A 27,089-nucleotide genomic window follows, 5' to 3' on the forward strand; every position below is an offset into this window, starting at 1 on the left:
CTTTCGGCGGGGCGGGGAGCGCGGCGGCCGGGCCCCTCCGCCCCCGGCCCCGCGGAGGAGCGGGGCTGTCAGATCCAGCCCATCTGCCGCGATCGCAATCGGTCGCAACTGAATGGCTCCGGCAAATCTGCGCCGGCAGCAGGGGCTCGCCGCGGCAGGGGGGAGGGCCGGGCGGGGGCGGCCATTGTCTGCGGCGGCGGGGCCGGGGCCGCCGGGCTCCCCCGGGCAGGGGGCGGCGGGCGGGAGCTGCCCGGGGACGGGGTGTCCGGGGACGGGGTGTCCGGGGACGGGGTGTCCGGCCGCGGGCGCCGCGCAGCGTTGTCCCGGCGGCATCGGGGCAGCAGCCCTCGGGCCGCCGTTCTGCGCGGTCTGGGCAGCTCTGCCCCGCTGGCGTGCCCGGCGCGAAGCAAGCCCTCGTTCTGCATACCCCCAAATGGGATGCTACTCTCAAGTTGGTACCGTTTCGGCCGTCTTCGAAAGTTGGGGGAGAAGGGACCCGGCGTGGCAGAGCCGCCCGCCCCCTGGTGCCGGGGTGACTTGGGAAGTGCCCAGTGGCTGCGGCTCTGCCCGGCGAGGTCCCTGCCAGGGAGGCTGCTGGGGCCTGGTTGTGCCACACGGAGGTAGAAGACTCCGGATGGATGGAGGCTTGCAGGCATGCACAACACGCTTTTAAAACTTCGTGTTTTATGGAAAAACCCCAGTTCCTAAAGAATCACTGAAAGCTCTGTCATCCGGTAGTCAATAAATTGCAAGTCAAAAAAAAAAAAATCTCAATTAAAATAGATCACATTCAGGTTATTTTTGGAGGTCATCAAATCATTTCTAGCCACAATACACGTAAGAGAACCTGAGTGTAGAGCAAGCAAGAACTCCGGCAGGATTTTCTGGTTTCATTAAAGAAAGTGTGAGATAAAAGTCTTGGAAACAAAGCGAGAAAACCTGAGATGATGCGAACAAGAGCTGGGTATGCTGGAGTAAAGAGACTGCAGGAAACAGAGGGTGCAAAGTCAATCCTCATTATGCTGAGACAAGAATTAAAGGATAGAGCTGTATCTGAGAATCAGAGGTGAGAAGAAGTACTGGAGAAATAAAGCTTCAAAAATGAAGGTGGGCAGGAGTTTTTCTGGATTTTGAATTTGGAGGTTTCTGAACAGAGGAGCGATACACTCTCAAGAATGAATAAATCATTGGAATTAAATATACCACCTGAAGTAATGCTCAGATTTTACTTAACAGATTGGCTGTAGCTGAAAACAGTGTATTTTGCAGAAGGAACCTCTTCCTGTGGCGGTACAATCTTTGCAGCCAAATATGTAACTTAGGTACACTGGTAGCCAGCTCTGTTAATGCAGATTTTCTTCCAAATTGAGAATTCCTTTTTCCATTGTAGAATGGGAACTTCCAAAATTACTTGAATCTGTCAAGCACAAAGTGTCCGTTCCAGGAGAGCAGCTTACACAGCACCTTGGTCTCTCCTGATGAGACAGAATGGTTCAGTTTTGTGAGGGCTGATCTACAGTCCTGGGTTAGTCAAAGTCCTTGGGTTTAGTTCCGTGTAATTGGGTGAAGTATAAAGCCTGTACTGTGCTGCAAATCACAGTAGGTGATACAGTGACGTTCTTAAATACTACAAAACTCCATGAAAGAAAGCTGCAAAGAAGCATGAGAAGGGAGCTAGGCAGAATGGCAACTAAGATGTCCAAGTCTCCAAATCCAATAGAATTTGGGGTCTTCAAATGGATTCTTATTCTCCATTAGAACAGGGTTCTATTGTTTAGAACAGTGATTTGTAGCAGTCACATAGTACTGAAGTAATGTCTGCTGGCATGTTTAATTGCTTTGTTGAGCAGAGAAATACCTTGAGCAACCCTCTTAAGAGCTAATTTTAATAACTGGGTTTAAAATATGTTCATTTTCTTATTAAATAGGAATAATAACATCCCAATAAAATGTAATCACATTATAATGCCTGTTGCTTTAGTCAACCTAAATCACTTATCCAGATTCCTTTATAGTTATTGATTGCAACTGCAAGGGCTAAATGGTTTTCGAGACCGGAGTAACATAAGAGTGGCTGCACTGGATCTGCCCCAAAGATCTGCATAGCTCAGTATCATTTCTCTAACGAGCGCAAAACACAAATGTCTGGGGAAAGGTACAACACTTCTACTTTCCAGCCATCTGGGAGCTCAGGGATGTCCTGAGCCAAGCTTGCGCTCTCCGTGTCTGGTACTTCTCCCTAGATCTTGTCCATGACTTTGTCCAGTCTCCAACTGAACCCACATATGCTTTTAAAATCTATGACACCCTGCTGCAGATGCTCTGAACCTTCCTTACATATTGCATGGAAAATCTTTTCCTGTCATTTGTTTTTCAATGTGCCACCTGTTAGTTTCATCCGATACCCTGTATTTTTTGCATTGGAGGAAGCAGCGGACAATCTGCTCCTCTCCATGCTACTCACGTTTTTAGCTCTGTCATTCCCCTGCCCGAGTTACTGCTTTTTCAAACACAAGAGTCCTAGTTGTTCCATAAACAAAAGCCATCTCATGCTTCTGATTACCTTTTTCTGCCATCCTCTCAACTTTTCCAGTTCTGTTGCACCTTTTCGGAACTGGGGGACCAGAACGCAACTGGTATTCAAGATGCAGTAAAATTACCAGCATAATTATGACCCTTTCATCAGTGTGATACCGCAGATCTTAAAATACTGTGCTAGTCTAGTCAACAAATCTTCCTATAAGTTGTTACACAGAAAGCTTTTATTTAAAGACCACATCTATCCACAATGCTCCTTTCCCAAGTTCCTAGTGAAATCATGGAATGATTCCACCAAATGTGCTAGATTAAACAGGACTACGGAAATGAAAAAATGTATTGCCAGTTCTTTAATTATTTTCAGGCCCGGGCTTACATCCACTGAAATCAAGAGCAATGGAATTGGCCTCCTACTCCGTAACTAGAAGTGATTTAGAATTAAAAAGAACCAGTATTTATCTACAATGTAAAGCTATAATTACAATTTGGAAGTGTTTTTTATGCATATTGAGCTGTACTGTTCCTGACAGCTGAGATACTGTTCTTCTGTGTCTCTTCAAGATTAATAGTATCTCAGTTTCATACACAGCAATAAGTACATATTCCAAATCATTAATTATTTCTTGTCCCCAGGCTTGTGCAATTTTATCTTGCATAGACATTTATAAGACAATACACTAGTTTTCAAACAAAATTCATTACTTCTTTGCTTACCATTGCTCTGGAGTGATACTAAAAACACAGTGCTCATACTTCAAAACGCTAAAATGAAGTAGATGATAGCATTAGCTCAATACATTAATGGTAGCTGTAGTTTTAAATATAGAACCCCAACAGCTGGCACTGACAAATGCAGTAATTGCCCAGTATAGGAATTTTGTCATTTTCTCAGAGACGTGAAGCTACTGGTGAAGAGACAGATGCTTCTTAAACTGACTTCTGATTCTCGACTGGCATAATGTACATGCGGACGTGATTTACCTCTGCTCACTGTTGCATTCTGCAGCTCTTTCAAATGGGAGATACTTGGGAAAGAACAGGTACATTCACAGGGTGGAGGTGACCGATTTGCACAGTAATCAATAATGCCAAAATAACTATGTAATCTGTGCTTCTGGGAGAAACTTCATACTTAAAAATCTGGGGGGGGGGGAACCTCCAGAAATGTACAGTTACGTTTAGCTCACTTCTTGTCCTTTTGTTAGTAGTGTTTTATTTACTTACATAGGACTGAAGCTATACATAGGTGATGTAATACTAGATTTTCAGATATTCTACCTAAAGGTTACTAGCACTTAACACTAGCAGTGTTCCAAAACTCTGTTAAACATGAGTAAGGTAGAAATCGCATGTACTGACGTCATTTATAGAAACAGTTGCTCTTTCAGCCTGACACAGGCCACTGTTCAGTGAGACCTGAGGCAGCGCTGCCCTTTTGGGGACTCCAATTCAAATATCGGGACAATTGCCTGCGCATCTGGGAAAACTGCCAGGCGGGCTATTACACAAAAAGCTGCGCAATAGTAGCCGACGGGGACACTCGCTGAACGCCCTGCACTGGCAGAAAAAAATCACAGATCAGTCGCTCGAGGAGAGGTTCTAGCACAAACTGGTCCCTAATAACCATGTCGATATTTCCCAGTACAGACTGGTAGGCAGGATTACAGGAAGACTTCGCGGTCTGGTATCTGTTACTACTGCTGATGGTTAAGTTCAGCCTAAAAGTTTTCTTTTGATCTCAGTGGAAATTTAGAATTTAGATCCTTTGTGGGAGTTCCGAGTGTCTTTGGAATTGGCTGAAGCAAAGGTCAAGTGCTGCCGTTGGCACATTTCCACATTGCAGAACAGAAGCAACAAGAAATCCTGACATTCCTGTCACTGGGAGAAGGACAGCATTTGGCCATTTTTTCAAGTATTTATAACGGTGTTACTAGAGAAAAGGAGAAGAGGGATTGAGAGTGCTTACAACTTTTGATCTGTGTTTCTGGACCAGTCTCTCCCAGGGCTCTGCAGGAAGGTAGGTACTTCCTCTGCGTTTGATCTCTCTTCCTCAACTGGGAAGAGTGGAAGATCATAAAAATACAGGAAGCCTTACAGGAACCACGCCATACATACTTGTTTCTCTCAGAAGGGCTTAAGAGGCTCTAGACTTGCCTGGTAGAGGACTAAGAATCTCCTGAATGAAAAACAATAATGGATTTATTACAGCATATCAAGAACTGAACTGGGAAGAATTTGAGAGGTAGCATCAAACTAGCGCCAGACCTCCTCAAGTACTGAGTGGTACAAGCATGTGCCTGTCCTGGCAGCACACGGAAGCAGATAGGCTTATCCCTCTGCCATCTTTAAAGGTGCTACATGAATTACAGCAAACGAAATATCTTGCAAAAGCTATCTCCGTCCTGCCAAGCATTTGCTGGAGATTAATCTAGGTTTTCTATTTTTTGCTTATTTAAGTTACATTTTCTAGACTGCTTAGCTAATCAAGTGGTAATAAAACTAAGAAGTCTCTCTTTTGCAAGCTTTTATTCATTTTTTAAAATCTCAGGGGGATATCTACACAAGCAAGATTTTGCAAATTCTGAGCTATGCTGATTTAAGTAGGAAAAAAATATGCTCAGGTCTTTAATATCTGATGAATGCTGCTTTATATTTGAAACCTTGTCCCTAGTGGAACCCATTACAATAATGTTTATACAGGTTTACGCTATAAATGCATGATATTTTCTCTACAGCAGAATATGTTGGAATTTACTCCTGATGAATAAAAATAATGTGCGAATGGGCCATATCCCAGAATATGATTTGCTATAGACATAATTATGCCCTTTTATTAACAACTAAGCAATGGAAAATATAATCTGTTATAACATAAAAAGGGGTTCACATCACAGGCAGAATTGATAGGAAGCACCCCCTGGATCTCCTGCAATATGTATAGACGGGAAACCACCCAAATCCTGCAGAATTAAAGGAAACTTTCAGAAAGCTGTGAAGTATCTCCCCAAACTCTTCCAGCCTGATTACAGTCAGCATTGGAGCTAAACGGGAGACCAGGTGAGCCTCCTGGATAAGGCTAGCTGTGGATCTAAATTCCACTTCTGCAGAACTGCACTCCAGTACGGCTGGATCTTTAGCTGCCAAGTGCACACAAAGCCTGGAGAGCAGTGCCGACTGTCGCGGTAGAAAGCAAGATGACAGTGATGGATCAGCCCACGCTTAACATAAATAGCAGGAAGAAGTGATGACACAGCAATATTTTGGTTGCACACGTATCCTGCTTTCAACTCAAGCGGTATTTGTCCTGTACCAAGCGGTAATAGGCCCAGCCAGGTGACAGAGGTATCTACATCCATGGTTTTCTCTATATTAGAAACCTTTGCACCAGCACAGCAACACCAATATACGTTAAACTGCCTCAAGAGAACAGACTAGAGCTCTTCTCTCCTTCTCCCCTTGCCCTACCCATCTCCTGGCAGAGGAGATCATTGACATGGGCTTTTCTACTGTGGAATGACAAGGGCCAAGGACAGGAGTTGGAGAGGATGCTTCCAAACAGAGGTCTCTTCCACAGCTCATCATGCTATGAACTGTAGACACAAGAAATAGCTCTCCTGTCATGGAGCACAGGATAAGATTGTCACCAAGCTTGCTTTAAGCCATAAAACCTTTTAAAGATTCAAGCAGTGATGTGGGAACTTCATTCCCCAGATAGGAGGGAACAGGCTGACAACACACAAGGGCTGTGACATGAGAAATACACAACCTTATTAATACTCTGAGCTGGAACACAGAAAAACTCTGGTTTAGACACAGATCTCTTGTAGAAGCTCCATTACTTAATATAGTCACAACTTTATTTTTCCCTGTAAAAAGAGAATTATGTTACTTCTTGTTTCATCCTTGGAGCCAAGGAGATGAAAACCATTTCTCACTTTGTGTGGAACAATGAGGTCCTGTTCTCACTTAGGGCCTTAAAGTCTTACTTTTTAATGTAATTTTGAAAAAATAAAAATGGTTGAGCATTAAAGAATGAAGTAGAAATGCTAAACTTGATTATTTAACTTCTCTTTCATGAGTGAAACTGATTTACAGGGAAAGGCGCTAACCCAACTTGCATGACTTCATACACATTTTCTCACTGGCGTCCTCTACAGCTGCCATCAGCACTGCCCTGTTTGTAGACATTATTAGTGAAACCAGTCAGTGACGTGCCATTCCTCTAAAAATAACAAATTCATAAATTCTCCATTTCTCCTTCCTTAAACCCACCATCCCATGTAAAACCCCATCTCACAGCCTGTGTCTGTGCACTACTCATTTCTATAATAGATTTCAATACGCTGTTTTCATAAGAACCCAAATTCTCACTCGTTGCCTTGATGTAAATCCATGGGTTTTCCAATGCCAAATAGGAAACAGAGGCTCCATGTAAAGATACAGTTGTTCAGTCTTTGAGAAGACTTCAGGGCAATGTCACTGTTATTCATAGGAATTATTCTTTGCTCTGTGAATAATTCCAATAAAATCATTGGAATTATCTGAGGAGTGAAATATGATTCAACATGAATAAGCGTGGCTGTGCCTTGACATTAGTGGGATGGAAGACTAAATTCAATGCCAAATAGTAAATAAAAAGAGACTACAGAGAAGCTTCCACTTGGAAATGTTTGATTTTTTAAAAAGGACTAGATAAACTCTGAGCACCAGCAACAGATAATTGCATATTTACTTCTTGTAGCTTGTTATGTTGACCTGTTGTTTGGATTCATATCTGAAAACTGGGGTGCCATTGCAGGTGAGTAGGGGTATGACATTTCCCCACGTGCCGGTCCTTTTGGGTTGGCCTGTGTTTCCCCTGTGCAGCGATGCAGCAGTTGTGCAGTGTGTCTGTGGTGTGCCTGCTGCCTGCTACCTGAACCACAGCCTGCGCTTCAGGAGACACAGACAAAAAACCTGCCATACACACTTAGCTTCAGATAAAATCTGCTCAAAGCTTATTTTTTTCCAGCCTTAAATAGCCACTACAGTAATATGTGTATCTGCATACACAAAAGAGTTTGTTCTTACAAAAAATCTAAACCAAACAGAGAACCATGCCAAGATTATACATTTCATTTCCCAGCATACAAATGAGGATCTAATTTACTCTGGGCTGTTCATGCATTTTGCTTTTAACAAACATCCATATGTCAAATAGACCTTCCACATACTTCCCTGCTGGAGTTTTTTTCCTTTCAACTTGGTAGGGAACATTTGTGATCCTTACTCTACCAAATATATCTAAAGAATATATTTTGCTCAAGGCCTTCTATTTTTTAATTTAAGAGAAACAAATCAATTCACGGCTCTGCCAGTCTCACTATTATGACAAGCATACATCTGTGCAAAAATACCCCAATCTCTAATTAATTACAGGATGTTATTAACATTTTTAAATTTAGTATTGGTTAATTTATTTAATTTTATAAACATGACCATATGAAGTTACTTTTTCCATCTTTTGTCTGCAGTTTTAAAATCTGAGTAGCTTAGTATAGATATGGAGATACTTGCTTGTATCAAAATTATTTTATATTCAGATGGTTCCAAATCCTTTATGTAATGACTTCAATAACTGAGGCTTCATATTTCACTCCTGACTCATGTGGTACCGATGGCCAGTGTTAATGGGAGTTTTCTCTGATTAAAAGAAACAGGCTGAGAGCCATGTTCTTTAAAATTAATACTTGTTATGAATGTATAATGCCAAAATCATCCCAGGTCATATTTCTTATATACCACAGCACATCAAATTGAGCTTAATTGTAAGTCAGCTTAGCAAATACTCCAGAAAAATATGTGCAATTAGAGTTAAAATGACTCACTGTTGAAGGAGATTTACTTATTGATCAGGTAAAGAGTTGCACATAAAACAACTATCAACTTTAATCAGTTGAGGTCAGTTATTTGATTTGACTAATTAGTGGAAGTGATAAATTTTTAACAGCTGTAAATTTTTGTAAGATGCCTATTTTACTTATTATTTGTTTAAAAGACAGTGATCAGTCTTTAACAATGAGATAAATTATACTACAATATGCACTACTTTACTGCAACTTGCAACAAGCAGCTGTCCAGTCTCTTCCCTTGGTTACAAGTTCAGTATTTATAGTGGACTTACATAGGCCATAAGGTTCGTTTGTAATCTGTAACCTATTCTCTTATACTTTTCTGTGATCCTATCAAAAATATGATTTATAAGGCAAACAGTAAAACACTTGCTTTTCTATATACTTGTTATTCACACTACTCTTATCCAGTTCAGTCTAACAACTGTGGTGTGAGATAGGCATTGTACCGGGGAGTCAAAGGAAGCGAGAGGTTTTCATTCACAGATAATACAATGGCAGTGCTTTTTGTGGCCGGTAACTACATCTGCACTGCTCACTGAACCATCCAAATTTACACTCAGCTAAAGAAAAGCACATTTGGCCCAAAATCAGATACATTTTTAATTGGTGTCCTAATGCGCATATTCAAATACTAATCCTTGGTAGAAATGTGTATCTGAAGCAGCTTTGTCAACTCTGTTAGACAACTTGGTAGCCTTATGTGTTTTTTATCTTCATTTTTGTGCGGATTTTTTCACACATAAAGTCACAAATCAGAAGCCCCAGCTTTAGAGAGACATATATGCTGTTATAATGTTAGTTGGAAACATCTGAGTACCTGTGGTGGCTGAATGACTCCTAACTGCCGAGCTCAGTTCTGCTCTGCCTTGGCTAGCCTCACCTCCATACGCTAAGGAATACATCAGTGTTTTCATGGATTTTACAAATTTATCATGTATATCCACTGCTATATCCAGCAGTGTTGTAGAGATGTAGCAAAAAAAACCCCAAAATCACCAGCACCCCCAAAAACCCCAGTAAAACAAACCACTAAGAAAGAGATGAGAGGCAGGTGTTAGTGGCTGATAACACAAAACACCTTTTCCCTGGCTTTATCCATTGCCGAGATGGTGTGACAAGAAGGTGGATCAAGAAGCAAAGAAGGAAGCCTCGTGCTCTTACAAACCAAACCAAACCAAACCACACCAATCTCTGCCTGCTGATCATGGGATACAACAACAGTTTTGGTAGGTAATTCATTTAATTCGAAATACAGTCTATAACTCACATTAGCATCATAGACCAGAGGCAACTTTTGTTATCAGAAACTTCCAGAAAGGGTTAAAATGGGGTTTCAACCCCAAGACTTGGCTGCTTTGACCTTAATTCCCCTCGGGCCAAGTTACTAAGCCCCTGACAAGAAAAAGATACTTGTGCAAAGCATGACCTTATTTAGCTGGAGTAGCATTTGTGTTTTTTTCACAGCCTTCATTACTGTAAAATCATACATAGGGTTTTTCATTTGTTTGCCATGCAACTTATTCCCCTAAGATTAGTCCTTTTCTAGTCAAGCAGTTTAAAGCTAATCACAGTTGTTATTTTAATCTGTGCTCACCATTAAGAATTCTTGCAGAGCTATTTTGCTTGTTAGCAATTATGGTCTCCCAATGGAAGTTTATGATTACAGCAAAAGCAACCTGTTTAATACTTGGCACCTCTTTAGTATACAAGCATTAGACCCAGGAGCATAGAAGCATGCTAATGCTGGTGATGAAAGTATAGCAAATCTACTTAACAAACTCTGTTTTTAAAATACAGCGTTGGAGAAATGCCATGCCGTCCTAATGCACATTTGTGGGCCTCCCACTCTGTGTTTTTCATTACCGTAATAAGGTGTTGTTGATCCTTCATTCGTTTTATGATTGTCATGTCTGAAATTCAGGCTATCCTAACGCTTTCACCAAGACAGACTAAAGGTTTGGTTTTGGTTCCAGTAGCACTAATAATAAAATTCCCTTGAAAGGTCTTAAGAACAGAGTCTGACCCCTGCATATTTAGACAAGCATCCCATGCTGAAATACGAATTCTTTCTTCTGTTAAGGGAACTAGTAATTGCTGTCACTGATCTCTGTGTCAAGACTTAGAAATTATGATCTATGGTCAAGGTCAATGAGCAAAGACTGCAGGAGCAAATTTCTGCTTCTCACGTTGATTGTCCATGTGATTCTGCCATAAAAATTACACATAGTAATACACAGTAGCTGAATCAGAGTAATAAATGACTATGTGAGAAACACCACTGCCGGGGGATCCCCACAATTCTGTCTTGTTTAAAGTTATTTCCATACAGGATAGGACAGAGAAATCTACAGTAATCCAGTGTTCTGCTTCAAGCTGATTGATACACTGAGATGCAGAATCACTACTGTGCATCATCTCCAGTGATAAATGTTGGTGATTTACATCAACATAGGTCAAATAGAGAAGAAATAGAAATTCTGCACTATCAAGAGTACTGCAAAATTTCAGAACTGTGTTTATTTTAGTTTCAAAACTTCCACTTTGGATAAATGTATTTCATTTAAGCTTGAGAAATGGGGGAACCGCTGACAAGTCAAATACGCTATCATTTTTATCATTCTTCGTGTGAAAATAATTATCATAAAATGTTCAGTATAAGAAAAGCTGTAGTAGTAAAGTCTGCGTCTCCACATACTAGTGAGGTACTGTCATTCCTTGTTGTAAAGGTTATAAAGAACAGAACATCTGAAGCTGGGCTAGAGGTCTATTTTAGTAGAAAGCTATAAAACGTGACCTAACCATAGTCAGTCCTCCTGGGATGGCAATTACAGCAATAAATGTTCCACAGCAGATGCTAATACTGTGTATAAACAGTCGTCCTCTAAAATGAAAAGAAATTTTTGCCCCCACATGTCTTTTAGGGTCCCATTGTACGTGTGGAAATGTAAAGGAAATGTAAAATTGATATGCGCACCATGACATCGGCTTTAGTCTCCTCTGTCTTAGCCTGGCCACTATAAATCTGTCCCAGCTGTAAGTAAAGCTGAAGGAGCTAAATGGTCAGAATTTGTGTCTGTCTTTTTTATTAGCTCGCCTAGAGTAAAGTAGGGGTTATCGGTCAATGTCAGGTTCAGCGCCCAGTGACCCACTAGGTTAAAATTGTGGTAGTCACAAATCAGGAGCATAATGAAGTCTGAGAAGAGGGCTATGCTGATTTATTAGGACATCTGTCTGGCTATAGACAGCCTAGCACTGCCCCTGCGTAGTGCGAGCTATTAGCATAATCCTCATCATGAAACATCTTAGAGATTTAAAAGAGAGAAATGAAGTGTTCAAAGACAACTGGCAAAACCAGAAGGGTTTATCTTGTAGTGCTCATTGTAAGTCTTAACTTTTTATGCCAATACCCCATAAAAATAATATTAAAAATAAATCAATATTAAAAATAAATTGCTGTCCTCAGTTTTCCAAAACCATAGAATTTTCAGAATGCATATGAATCTCTGTTCATAATAAAATAAAGTCACTACCCCTGCTACTTCTCAAAGACTTTTTCATCTTTTAATTTTTTATTATTCATTTATATTTAACCACAGTAGTGTCATCCACATATAATGTTATCACCTTCATTCTTACAAAAATTATCATCTCCCAAATTCTATAATCTTAAACGTAAGCTTCAATTTTTTTTTTGTGCCTGTTATTTTGGCAACTTTTAAAGGAAAGCAGGAATTACACAAAAACTGAGTTTTGCCTATAAATAAGACTAAGTCCATATCATAAATGCTGTATGCTGTAAATGCTGCAATACTACTTTATATCCCATGGGCCAGGATGTTTGTGAGATGCATACCAACTAGTACTGTCATGTGCAAAGCTACTTTTCTTGTACATGAGAGGCATTCAACTGAAAAATCAGCAGATCTTTATTTCTTCCTTGATCAGAACTAAGGTGAAATAGGTTTTAATATATGAAAATTAAATTGTTCTCTGAAATTTACTTTATATTTGACTATGTATTATTAAAGATTGTCACCACTCATATGCCTTCAGAAAAAAAAAAGTTAAATATTGCATTGAAAAAAACTTGTGGCTGTGAATGTTGAATGAGTTTCATCACTGGAATTATTCCATTTCCTCTGTATTAAATGTTATTCCTGATAGGAATTTAGCTGGTAACTACAAAAATATGAGATAATGAGTATTTAATAAATAGACACTAAATACTTAAGAAAATGCAAAGTAAAAGCAAATACTGCGAAGTGCTGTCATGCAGACCTTTTTCGACCAGCTGTGATAATAACAATTCTATACAAATGAAAAGTCTGAAAGAATTAATTTAAAAATCATCAAGAGATAATTAACTCATTAAGGGTGTGAGACTTCTGAGGCTTCTGCAGATTAGGTAATTTCTTGGCTATCTGTACGATTTCACATCAGAACAGCCCTGAAACAACACCTAGAGAACAGTACTGCTGAAATACAAATCTGCAACATTTTTGCCATCATGTCCCAGTTACAAATGGCACTTGATAAATTTTGGAAAGATGCAAAGAGTGCACAGCCTCTCCTCCTACCTAATGAAGGCATCAACGGCAACACAGCAGCAAAACCACTGAAGTACAATATGTATTAAAACTGCTGTTGTAAAGAGGAAACTGTCTCTCGCTCCTTTTTGCGAGAGCTGTGAGCAGATGACAGACGAGACGAATGCATGGAGGTTTGCAAGGTCCTATAGCCATCTTACCAGAGGGATGCAAAGTTTGAGGAGATCTTCAGAGGTGCTCGTGCAGTTATCACATCTGCTGTACGGCAGAGTAGAAACACCCACTAGCTGCACACTAGCATGTGGAAATCACTGCTTTTCTTAAACCAGAGTTAAGTCTGGGCAGCCTGCACTGAGCAACATGAACAGAGAAGAAATACAAATTTTGCACTATCAAGAGTACTGCAAAATTTTAAAATCGTGTTTATTTTAGTTTCAAAACTCTCCATTTCTCATGCTGCTATGCTGGTTTTTTGGCTACAATTTGTGTGCCATTCAGTGAAAACACTTATACTCAAGAATATAAGACCGTTTCTTAAATTCAGTCCAGCTGAAAGAATCTGAAATAGACTTAGCACCCACTGCTTAGAAAATTGAACATGAGGAAACCTGTGCATGTGCATAACTGCCCTGAATAGCAAAGGCAAGATTCAGCTCGTGTGTGACGCCCTACTTATTTCACTTAGGTAAGATTTGCTAGTCTGCAAAGAATTAGAAAGTGGAGAAACTGAATACCCAATCATTTATTTGAACTCACGAATGAAAACTATGGAGTGCAGTATTTTTTCCAAAATAGCAACATAAATAAATGTGTATGTGCATAGTACTTGCCTCCATAAATTCCAGCGTTGTTCTTCCAGCTGAGTCACTAAATGCTCTATGTATTTGTTTGAGTCCATATATTCCTAAAAGAAAAATGATTAATAGGTTAGTTTTTCAATGTTCAAAGCATTTGTAAAGTTTTGAGTGAAAGACAGTCAGAGTCAGTTTGTGGAGTCCACTTTCATTTTGCACCCAAGGTTATCCCATGTACACAGAAATCACAAGGATGTAAAAATCTAGATTAAAGCCAAATTTGGATTAATTCCAAGTGCACAGGGCAGTAGCCCAATACACTTTTCAGAGATTGAGGGGAAGACAAAAGGCAGTGAGGATATGCAGGCAGCACAAATAAATTAGAGTACATATAAATACATATCCATATTCTAAGCCCAGAATTATCTTCCCTGGATCCAGATTGAAAAATAACTTCTCAACAGTGCAGTCACGGTTATGGTGCACATTTTGTTTACTTTAGGTATGAATCAAACTGAACTGAATATTTGACTCAAATATTTATTTCATGGATGGTATGAAAATTATTATAGCATGTACCCTATTTGAAAATGAAACTGTAACTCAGCTCCTATATAATTTTCCAGTTCAACTTTTGCAGATGCTATAACTTGCAATATCAGCTATATGAAAGCTACTGTATTTGTGTCTAGACAGAATTTCTGATAAATAATCACGATCAGATGAACAATTCAGATTTTTTTCTTATTGAAGCCTATTCTTTAAACTCGGTGCAAAGAGATGATGTTTATTCTCAGCAGAGAAATACATCAGTAATAGAAATATACCACTTCATTTCCAGGAGGAAGGTAACTTCAGTGTTATTTATATAAAATATTTCTGAGTGAGCCCACAGAATAACATGTGATATAATATGATATATTCGTATGACAGCGGTACCAACACAACCACATTACTATTATTCTGAAAACCTATCAGTAATAATATAACTCTCTTGAAATGTCTCACCAAAGCAAAAATATGTTTCAAACCTCATACTTCAGGAAATGACAAGTATTGGAGTACTATATGGAAAAGAATCCATCTTCACTTTCTGGAGACAAAAACTCTGCTTTTATAGCCTCACTGTTTTAGCTTTGGACTCATCACAAAACCACTTTGTTGGGTTCTTGTTTATATTAGGAGTTGTTTCTTTACTATTATTATTTATTTTGTGTACAAATATGGATTTTTGTTGGAAAGTAGTTGGTTCTTCAGAGCCATTTATCTTCATGACCAGGAATATGAGACAGCTACCACAGGGACAGTACATCATCATGTCTTCTCAAGGTGAAGATAAATGTTAGCTGATTTTAATGATCATAATTTATATATAAATGTACATTTTTATTTTTCTGGACTGGAATTGTTCTGAGTGAGTCCGTGTTTCTGCCCACAGTAATTATTTTCTTGTTCTGATTGAGAGAGAGGGAGAGAGTGGGTCCTCAAAGGCTAGTGTGACACACAGAAATGGTCCCCGGCACAGACAGGAAGGAAGAGTAAGACGCTGCTCCCCAGGAGCCTGTGCAAACGCATCTCGGCCGTATCCTGTTCAAACTGCGTTGCCTGAAAACCTGTGGGTATTGTGAAACTTTCCATTAAACTCTGTGGTTGCCCCAAGCTTATATTTTAATCTAACTGCTGTAGATAGATGTATCTTGTAGATGTTACTTTCAGAAAACATTAAATAATGTAAATCCTGAGAAACGCCATGAACTTCAGTGGCATTAATATAGCTTTTATATCAGTGCTGTTTAGATTACATGCTGGCTTCAGCATCGGCTCTTACTCTTCCTGTTACTCGACTGAGTTGAATTTTACTTGGAGTACACCATGTCAATTAAGCAGCAAGCTGCTTCTATGCCAATACAAGTCAAATCATTCTTTAATACGCATATATTACAGTTCAGAAAAAATATACTGTACAATTGTATAATGATGATTAGTTGCAGTACCAAGTTCTTTAAAACAAGCTTTTTTTTCACTTAGTATTTTTTACTACAATGAACCTGGTATAAATTAGTATTAATACCTTTATATCTTTTTAATGTAATATTAAACAATATTCCTGATTTATTCATCAGTGCGCTTTGCCCTACAGGCAAGGATAGGATCAGCAGTTCTATTCTGCATAATTCTACCATGATAATATAAAAAAGTCATTCTGAAGCAATTTTCTCAAAAAAATGTCTAGAAATAAAGACAAGGGGGGAAAAGAAGGCAATGTGTTTATCCTGTATGACTGCTGCCTGGTTAAGTTTTTCCTGTGGCAAATCAGAAATATTATTCTATTTCTCTTTTAAGACCTGCAACTCAGGAGTATGTAATCTGTCAGTGTGCAAAAGTGATGGGAAAAAAAAAAATCAACCATGATTTGATAGAAACATCGTGATTAGAAGTGCCTCCTTTCTTCTATGCTGCTATGGCACGTTCGTGTGTCAGCCGCGTCCAAAGCAAGCCATCTGCTTCAGACAAGGTCTCTGTTCCCAAGCCCAGGTTTCTGCTCTTTTCTGTTACCAGCTATCCCAATGAGCCAAATTCTGCAAACCCTGGATCAGAACCCAGTAATATCATTTTGTCAACGTGAAGCAAATAACAAACAGTGATTTGAGATTTAGAGGAACTCTATGATTTAGAATACCTTGGCACATTCAATGAAAGCATAAAATCTGGGAAAAAAACCCAACTATAGTAATCATACTTTTCCACAAAGACTATATATACGGTTTAGTAAAGTACTGACATTTTTCAGTACCCAATAGATCACATCAAGAGGAGTAATACAGGCATTTTGTAGCTTCCTTGGAGCTCTGTCATACAAATACTTGTACCATGTAGGCTTTGAGTAGCACAGCTAACTATCGAGTCTGAAAAATTACATGGAGCATCATTTTCTGATGTGAGCATTCATCTTCAGGAGTTTGCATTATTGGAAGGAGGATCCAAGTGACCCAGAGATACAGAAGAAAAATACCTTTTCCTTATGAAAACAGAGACAAGATCCAATAACTGAGAAAGGATAAGAATCATTTAAGGAGACACAACTGGTACTTAGACACTAATAAGACAGATCAATCAAAGAGGAGAGAAAGGCTGTGAAAGCACAGTGGCCCCAGGGTTTCAGAAGTGGCTCCCAATGCTGCCTGCTCCCTCTTTCCTACCAAAAGACTGAAGTGTAGAAAGGCTGAGCACCGAGCACTTGCAAAGCCGGGGTAGGGTTGTGTAAGGCCAAGTCAACATTTCTGAAATTATGAAGCATTTTGAATCTGAAGTTGGAGACTCCAAATTAATGTATTTGTATAAATCTAGTGATATTATGTAGCAATTCTGGAATCACCATCCATGCCGTTATTCACAACTGGGCGAGACCTCGGCAGCTTGAGCTGCATTGGCCCCGCTTTGAGGCTCAGTCTGACCTCCAGCTATTTAAAAACTCCCAACCTGCAGGATTACTAAGAAGTCCATGATTAAAAAAAAGGTGATATTTTAAAATCCTTTTAGGAATAATGGGTGAAACCTGTCTCCTTTCTTCTCAATTAATTAGCTTCCAGACAGCAGGATTTCATCTTTCCGCCTGTGATGGCATATAACTGCACTGTTTTAAGGAAAAAACCATCTGTAATATGTTTGAATGCAATAGAAAATCTTTCTAACAGCTGCATAGATTCTGGCATCCAGGAGGAGTTGGTATGCAAATGTCACATACCAGCTCATCTAATTTAGAGAGCATTGGAGAATAGCTTTACCAAAATTGTCACTGTTTTGAGCTGAAGCTCAAGCCTACAAATATACCTAAGTATGTTTTTTGGCAGAAATAAATATCTAACTTTGTAATGTTTAATTGTTTTGGTTTGTTTTTTTTTTTTTTTTTTCTTTCTTCTTTTCTTTGTTAGCTGGACAGCTGTCAGAAAAAAAAGGAGAAGAGAAAGGAAATGAAGTGCCTCCACTGAGGCCCAGGATCCACTGCTCGGTATTTTGGTTGGTTACGTGGGTATTTGTTCTGGCATATCCCTGTTGTTGTGCTGGGCAGGGTATCAAAAATTATACAGCACAGAACATTTTCCCATCCATTGTTACAGAGCAAACCCTAAGGGCAACCTTAGGCTTGTAACACAGGAGTCCCTCGCTAGAAGCTGGAGGTGATAAATTTAAGCTAAAGAAATAGCACATAGTCACTGCCTCTCTTAAGGAACTTGCACAGCTTGGTATCAAAGAGAGTTTAATGAGCTTAGCAATATGTGAAAAGGATTAAGAAAACAGTCGTTGATCCAGCAAATCACTTGATTACATACTTAATTCAATAGGGCTACTCATGTGCTAAAAGTTAAGCATGTGCTTTGGAGCTTTTACTGGGCAGCGGTCACTGGGAGGTGGGTGGCGTTGCGGTGGGACTGGGCTATCCTGTGGCTGTGAAACCTACCCCAGCTCCTGGAGCCCGTCCCGCACCTCTGACTCCTAAACCCACGCTCCTCAACCGGGCACACGGGGACACGGCAGCTGCCCTGCCTGCCACTGCTTTGTCTGTCCTGAACAAGCTCCCAGCGTATGACCTGGGCACGTAGCTGAGATGCCGGAGTTATGCAGAAAATAGGGAAACTGGGATAGAGCCCAGGCCAGCACTCGTCTTCCTGCAGACCGGCTTTGAGCAGGGCTGGGAGGTAAAAGTCATACTCAGCCCTGCAGAGCCCAAAGGGTCCCTTTCTCCCTCTGGCACATCTAACACGGCTCCTGGTTCAGCTGGGACGGACACTGAGCAGACAGCCCTAACGCAGTTTTTTGCAAAACTACCCCTTGACTCTGCTAGTATTTGTGTTTGAAACCAGACAGGAAAACATCAGCGTGGATTCAGGCTCTTGTGCTTGGGGAGGAGAGAAAAATACCGAAGGCACAACCTGATAAACGTACAGACAAGTTCCTGCGAGTATCTGGAGCCGTCCAGCCCTGGAGACAGGGAACCACACAGAGAGCCCACGATCGTCTGCAACAATGCGGAAAGTAGTATTTTCACAGGGAAAGGTTATTATAAATCAAACAACAACAAAGCTGGCTGCAGCCAAACAGCAAACTGTTGCAATTGGGAAATGATGTTAGCAAAGCAAAGAGTGGATGGGATTGACCTGTGAGGGGGAGATCTAAGCTGTTACACTAAGTGCAGAGACACAAGTCATCTTGGAAGGATCTTGGAGGAGTGCCTTGGGATAAAGCTTTAGATCTAGGGAGAACACCTTCAGAGAACATTATAACTTCTGTAAAATATTTAATTTTTGTTATCATCCTGCTGCATAAACCTTTGATAGAAAATAGGCTTTTTTCCAGCAGTCCAAGAGGATATATATATATATATGTATTCTTGTCTGGACTATGTTTTTCGCATGTCTAAAAGCATTATAATTGAGGATTTGAGAGAGCTGTCTGTTATACAACATTACTCAGCTGCACCCTAAAAATAAATCAGGTATAAATAAAGATAAAACCTCTTTGCATTAGATATTTTAGTCACTCCCTTCAATACCACACCTGGCTAGACTGCTCACCTGTGGTGCTAAATAGCAATAAAAGCTAAACTGGGCAGCTTAAGAAAAGATGATCTTTTAAAACTGCCATTATTGTTGATTTATTATTTTCCTACCTGATTTCAACATGTTATTTTAATTGTCAGTTTTATTAACAACTGACATGAAAGTGTACATTTAGAGCATCTGCAATGGAGCAGAAGGCTGGCAAGAGCTCTCGTGCACATACTGTGGAATTACACCATTATGGTAAAACCAGTAAGGATTATTTTAATAAATATGTTGAGCAAATTTCTTAATTGTTCAAATTCACTTAAGCCTCAGTGAACAGTTCATATTACATCTCAGTTGCAGTGATTAAAACTGATTTACTGGCTCATCTGAAGCCAGTTGTTTTCGTAAAAAGTCAGCTGGGTTTTCCTCCTGCTGCTGCTGCTTGGCTTCCGCTTCTCACCCTATTAAATGGCACTATCCACAGAGGACAGCGGAGTTTAGTAAAGCCTGAAATAGCACAAGCTCGTTAGCTAATGGGCAGATTCTGCACCCCTGTGCACTCTGAATACAGGGATGCAGAGAGAGTTCGCAGAGGAACGCTATCCAGATTCACAGCCGGCATCCAGAGCCCCGCTGCATTTGGATTTTTGCCAGTTTGTCCCCAAAAAAGTACAAGCTCTGGGATAATGACGTGGGTACTCTGCTACTCAGTGACACCTGATTTTCAAGTTCTTCCCACACAGGGCCACGGAGAATGCTGCAGTTTTACATTCTCTTCCACCAGCTTATTAAACCTTCTATTTTCCAGTAAGACATTTTCTACAAGGAAATCTCATGGCTGAGGCAGGCACATGCAGGAGAGATGTACGGACCGGTATGGTGCGAGGGCTCTTCCCTGGCTTAGTAGACCGTAGCTGGAAAGTGAAGAACACATTTGGTGAAAACCACTGTCATTTACATGCCAGTTATACAACCTACATGGGCCTTGACATGAAGGATAAATCATAGCAGGTAGGAGGATAGCAATGATGCTGGACTTGACTTAAATTCTGAAAGAGAAAAAGCTAAAAAGTTGACCTAATTGAGGTTAATTACCTTAAAGCATATTTGCAGTAAATCAATGAAGTATTTTGGTATTGGAGATGAAGGAAAGAATCCCAGAGCTTCCCAGCTGCTACCCCATGATGCTGAGGAGCGAAACTAAAAAGACACAAACATATGTTTCGGCTTTCCAAAGGTAAGCCTGATGACAGATTCAGGCAGAAAAATAGCAGAGCAGTTTTCAGCTGGACTGAATCAGCGTGGCTCTGCTGAATTCAGCCTTTTTTGATACAAGTGAGTGCTGTAATCGCATAGGATGCTGCAAAATTCATAGCAAAACAATATTGCATCTCCCTTGTAAGACCTTTCCTTCTAAGGAATGCCTGCTGTCCCCTAGCAAGAACACACAGCTTCAGTTCAAAGGAACATGATTTCTCAGTGTCCTGATTCCTCACCAAAACCCGATGACAAAGCAGAGGCCACAGCAATCCTTGCAACGTCTCTTAGAGGCTGTGTGTCTGTAACACAAGCCTTGTAAAAGGTAAAAATAAAGGAGAAGCTCCAGCAGATGCCCATGTTTTCCTTGGCCCTAGAAAATCTCTGGCAGTGGTAAAACCCCCGTACTGGATCTCATGTCAGTTTAATACTCCAGCCCCTAACTTTCAAAGCAGTTAATGGTTTAAGCAACAGCTGGGTTAAACGACAAATGTTTGACGGCTGTCCTCTTTCAGGGCAATGAAACAGAGCCCAAGATAAAGTAGGTGAGTGTTAGGATAAATTCCTAAGATGAAACAGATGAAAATTGTATTTTATAGAAAATAGGCACTTGGACAGACATTTTCAAACTGGGATCCATTAAAAAAATATGTGCTTATTTGACAGACTGGAATATTTATCAAAATAAGATAGGATATAAAGTAAGCTGGTGGGGAGTAAAGTCAGAAAGCAAGGAGATGGATGAAATACAAGAGGAAGACATAACTAAAACCAGAAAGGCGGACAGCAGGAGTAAGTACAGTGAACATGTCTAGAATTTGACAGATTTTTTTGTACAAATATCTTATACTCCAAAATTTTAGCATTCTCTGGGCCCAAAAATCTCTATTCAAATACCAGGCTATGGAAGTTTTGTCATTTCTACTAATTACTGAGCAAATCATTCTGTTTGGCTGTGTAAGTAAAGGAAACTGGACATTTTGTCCAACAGGCAAAGCCATGCTATTTTTAGCTGATTTTCTTTCCCTGAAAGAAATATAAATCAGTAAAAGCAAATACAAAGCATTACCTGGAATTTCCTAGAATTATCTTGAACTAGAAAAGGATGATATCATACCAGAAAGGTTTGAATTTATTAGACATCCTCTAAGTCATGGAGCTTTTAACACCAGTTAACAGCTTCACTGAACAATACATCAGAGATACACGCTGTTACTGCAGGAACAAACCCCAAGATGATACAGAAGTGTGTCCTACAGCATCAACAGGTGGATGCCCTTGATTTGTGTTTGGGATCAAATCAGGAGATCCTTTTGGTAATCAGTCTGCATAAAGGCCGAGTGTCCACAGATACGCGTCTATCCTGAGCGTAGCTCACGGGGAATGAAGTTCAAACAGGCTAGTTAGGGCCTGGCCCCATGGAGCAGGCGAAGAGCAGGAGCTGCAGCAGATGCAGATGATCGTGCAGATTATGGGCTGTGCTGACCTGCATGAGTCCCAGAGGAAGGAAGAGAACTGAGAACTCTTTGAGCTTCCAAACTACTAAAAAAAAATCAACTAGGCAATTGCAGTGGTCAAGGATTTCAGCAGGAAATGGGAAAAACCTGCTTTTTTTTGCCAGGAAAAGGAACAGATGTGGACAAGCAGGTTGTATCACAGTGCCCTGACCATGTCTCCTGGGCAGGTTTGGGGCTGCTCTCCCTGATACCTCAGCATATGGAAAGTTCTTGTCCTCAGTCAGTATAAACCATCTCTATATAGTGAAATACAAACCGAACATACAAAGTGAAGCTTAGCATAATGGTACATGTGACAGATCCCGGTTGTTCAAATTTATTGATGACCATGTGTAAGTTAAGGAGGTGTCAGAATGACAGAAATGTTTAGAGCCCAGAAATTCCACAAATGAAAAGGGCAATAGGAATTTGCTATATAGCTAAACCAGACATTCAGAGTCAAGAAAAATGAGTGCAAGAAGATGTGCAGATTTTATGAGTTTGCTGCTACACAATGTGCATATTTACATGAAATAATTAGCTGTAGTCTTGTTTATGTCAAATCCAATTTACATTAATAAACTTCACCCAGCAAAGACACTGATGCTTTAAGAAAATGCCCAGAAATGTTAGCAGCCATAAAGATGCAGAGTAAACACTGGAGCATTTAATTAATCAGTTTCTGACATTACCAGGTAATTACAATTTCTGAATCATTTCTTGGATCTTTTTTTATGAATATAAATCAACCACAACACACAGAAGAACTGCTGGTTGGAGGCATTTGACTTGCGTAGAGATATGGCACTTGCATGTGGCTCACTGACTGAAGAAGGCAAGGAGTTACAACAAGGACAGAAAAACATTCATGGGATCTACTGCAAAGTTGGGGAAATCTAATTCTAAGGTTATTACAGATGTTTGGGATCCACAGATAAAGATGCTTCATTCTCAGTATACATCAGACTTGTTAACTCATTTGGAATAACGACTATCATCCATCCTAATGCCAAATACCTCAGAACTGGAAGTTTTCTACCATTTTCTTTTCTTCCAAGCATCAGTGGGCAAAACAAGGTGAGAAAAAGTTCTGAGGATTTCCAGCTTCCATCCCCTGCTCTAAGTACCAGGATAATCCAGAGTTTAGCAAAACCCAAATTATTGACCCTTTAGGGTCTGTACGGATGGAAAACAGAGAAACTGGAGATAAGCAGAGAGAAGGTGATGTGTAGCCCCAGAGGCTGAGACCTCCTTTCCAGACAGGTCTCACTTGTTGTCTCCTGCCACCCTTCTTTCCCCCCTCTGCCGCCACGCTCTGCTCTAGCCATAAACTTTTTCAAACAGAGGAGGGAACTTGTTATGGCACATTTTGGAAATTAATCTCTGTGTCAATGGCTCTGCTTACAATTTATAGTCAAGGAAAATTAATCTCAGGGTTAAAAATGTAGCAATGCTCAGGAAATCTCAGAAGCTCCTTCTAGCACTCTGCCTCTTCCTGGTACGCTGCATTCAGTGGAACTGCCCTGACTTCCATCCATCCATCTCATCTATACCATACACAAACATATACACACAGAAAAATGACAGAACGTGCTCCTTAACATCCTCTGTTCATCAGTTTCCTTTTCCACTCTGTGTTTGTATAGAGAAAAAAGAAATTAATCAGAAGCTAACACACAAATATCCCTTTGCGTTTTTATAGTCTCATAAACAAAACCAGCCGCCATGCTGGCTGGAGCACTGTCAGCTCCTGCTCTACCTGAAGCTCATTTATTGTCAGCTGTCATTACCAGGGCTTGCAGCTGGTTCAACTTAGGGCATTGATTGATTATAGCACACAAGGGACTCTGAGGCATGAATCACTGGTAAACTGTTGCCCAAATCACACCCTTTCTTCAATCAAAATTTCCACTAATTTCCATGAAACGTGCAAGAATATAAAAACATTCCTAAATGCGACAGGATTGGCCCTGCTTGTATTTATCTGTGCAAATGAAAAGAAAAAAAATTCTCTAAAACTTTCAATATATTTTCTTGTAGGTAACAATTCAATTCAATGTGTGTGAGGAAGCTAACCTTCCCCTGGCAGTTTTGCAAAGCAGGTTTCCCATAAGGAGCTCTGATCCCAACTGCTGCAAGCTCTCTGACAGCCACCGACGGTCGCCGCTTATAAGAGGAGCTCAAGTCGAGGGGTCTGGGGATTAATAATCAGTTTGGCATTTCCTAAGTGGTGTATAGGCTAGACGGCATCATGTGATACTGGTTGGAGATAAACTTTAAGTAAATCAGGGATTTAGTGAAAGTGGATTTAGTGGAAGGAAAATGTTTCACTTAATGGTAAGCTATAAGCAGAAAGTTCAGTAACGTCCCAGAAAGAGAATAAGAACTGGAACATTTGTGTCAGCAAACAGCATACAAGCATGAATTTATGTTGTGCAGGCCCATTAAATACTTAAGCCAAAGCCAAAGTTATATGTATTAATTCTCAGTAAATTCTGGGTGGAAGAGAAAGCACAAAAGCACTGAAAGCACAATCTCTTGCTAGGCCGCAACTCCAACCCTGTTGTTCCTAGAAATGCTACAAACACTTACAGACATACCTACCAGTCTGGGACAGTAACGGCAATGAAATGCATTGCAGCATAGGAGCCTGTGTGGACTAAATGGGATGCAAAATGACACAACAGAGTGCTGCTGGGGTGCAGGTCCCTGCAGGCATGGGTTTTTATGTGCATGTAATGCTCCAGCTCTTGAGTTGGCCTCAGTGACAGGCATGTTGCAAGCTGCTGTGCGGCAGCCTCTGCGTCCTCCTGAAAGCCAGCGAGAGAGCTGTGCACCGGCCGCAGCAGGCGAGCGTAAAAGGTTGCTTTGATGGAATGCTGAGAGCTAGAGCCGTGCTCCTGGAGCAGCTGCAAGGCATGGAGAAGGGATCTTGAGGGACAGCCTTTATTGACCTCTAGTCAGGAGTGGAGCAGGGAGATGGTGCACTTGGGAGAATATAGATACAAATTGTTGAGTTTAACGTGTAGGAGTAACTGAGCATAACATAAAGGTTTTCATAAAGTAGAAATTGGTAGTTTTTTCTCCTCACTTATGTTCCAAACAAAGCAAAGAACTCCCCCTTCAATTCCTGCATATAACAATTGTATTAATAATCATTATTATCTTGTGCGTTTATAAGAGGTCTAAAGCATTATTAATGTTTTGTCTTCTGAATGCTCGTAACTTCAGTATGCCATGTGCAGTAGATGCTAAACAAATATAATGACACTACTCAATTTAAAGAGAATCTATTTCCTTTTCATAAAAATTAAAATGAACCTTTAATTTCATTCAGTGTGTTAGAATTCACAGGTACTATGCAGTACGAGTGAAATCAAAGCTGTAATTTAGCTCCTGGTTAAAGCTAATAATTTTTCTGCAGTTGAATATTGCTGCACTGAATTGCAGATCCATCTCAAATGTTATGTGCCTAGAGATATTAGCTACAGTTATTGCAAAACATTCTGTTTATTCAAATAAGACTGAAGCAAACACAAACTAGCTTGAGAGGCTTGAAAATACTTGTTTAGATAAATATTCATTGTTGGCTGCTATGCAGGATATATAGTGACAATTCAGATTACATAATAGCTTTTTGTTTTATACACTATCTTGCCAGTTAGCATTCAAAAATGTAACTTTAAAAATGCCCTTAATTTTATGTGTGAGGTAGCAAGTGAAATACTTGGCTGTCCATTTTGCTTAAACATGAATCTTTCAATCCACAGGGAACTTAATGTGAATTAACAACGAGAACATAAGCATAAACCTTTATATTTCTGCTAATCTAATTCTTGTCATTATCTGCGGCTTCCTGGAAAAGTTTTACAATATTTAACTGAATTACATTTTTAAGATCTTTATCATCAGCAGCTGGAAAATCTATGGCAACAAGCGATGAGTCATGTCAGTGTACCTTCTGCTCTACTGCCCACCTTGTGACGTTTAGATACTGCGTCTCTCTCATGGGAAACAGAGACACCTACACAATTTTCTGCAGAAGCCTTGGTTCTCACTGGTCTAAGACACAGAGGACAAATTAAAACAAAATACGTATCAATCCATTACGTACGTACGTACAAGCATTCTTTTTTCATGTGAAGGTGACATCCCATTTCCTGTGTGTACGGGTGTTTACGGGACAGCTTCAGCTGGAGTTGTGTCGACCTTGATGTAATGAACTGAAGGCATGTCAGTCCAAAATGAAGACAGACAAGAGATACGCAAAGTAATCAGTTTTTCCTCTCTACTGTTAATGGGTGATTTTTAGAATAATTGGACAACAAGATTTTTAAACACTGGTTTAAAAAAACGTGTCATTTGGGGATACTAATTGTTTTACATAAACACTCTGATACATACTGACCTCTTGCTGTCATGTAGCATTTGTTAAGCATCTCATGTTTCTGAGTATTCAAAACTAGTGGCAATAATTTATATAAAACAGAAGGGTTGAAATACTGCATCTCAACTGTGTAGGTGCTCCACGCGTGAATCACAGACAATTTATTGTATGATCCTTGCAAGGGCTGATGATTTAGATTAATTTCCATAAAACTTAAGATGTTTGCATGCATATTCTAGATCAGAAATATTGAACTTATATTAAATCATGGGATGAAAAAAAATACCACCTTTAAGAAACTTTAGAAGTTAAGAGAGATTCCAGCCCAGAAAGTGCTAAAGAATTAGGTATTTGTCCCCTTTCAAATCTTGATCGTCTATGCTAACATGCATTTCATACCTATTATTATGGAAAAGGTTGATTAGCCTTGAAGGCTGTGCCCTGTCTCACAGGTTAGGCAGTGCCAGGCAGCATGTACAGCAGTGGTGGGACAGGTCTCGCAGGTGTCCAGCTCCCACGCAAAGTCTGCAGAAACGGTAGGAACTTCTGAGATTGCACTTCTCACATGGAAGAAGAAGAAACCTACCACATAAGCATGGGTTGAAGGTGTTGCAGACATCAAGGTAGTCA

General features: G+C 40.1%; 1 protein-coding gene across 6 annotated transcripts in view; it reads right to left on the minus strand.

The window, feature by feature from the left end:
• The window catches only part of NCKAP5 (NCK associated protein 5), a 395,279-nt gene that overhangs the window by 253,450 nt on the left and 114,740 nt on the right, over positions 1-27,089 (minus strand). For all 6 annotated transcript variants that reach the window (XR_012836176.1, XM_075757174.1, XM_075757171.1 and 3 more), the window contains exon 3: positions 13,810-13,883. Coding sequence is in view for 5 of the 6 variants with exons in the window: in XM_075757174.1 (XP_075613289.1) it covers positions 13,810-13,883 (74 nt within the window). In the remaining variant the exon portion in view is untranslated. The remainder of the gene's footprint in view (positions 1-13,809; positions 13,884-27,089) is intronic.

Source organism: Balearica regulorum, chromosome 6, assembly GCF_011004875.1.
Source record: "Balearica regulorum gibbericeps isolate bBalReg1 chromosome 6, bBalReg1.pri, whole genome shotgun sequence".
Taxonomy (NCBI): Eukaryota; Metazoa; Chordata; class Aves; order Gruiformes; family Gruidae; genus Balearica; species Balearica regulorum.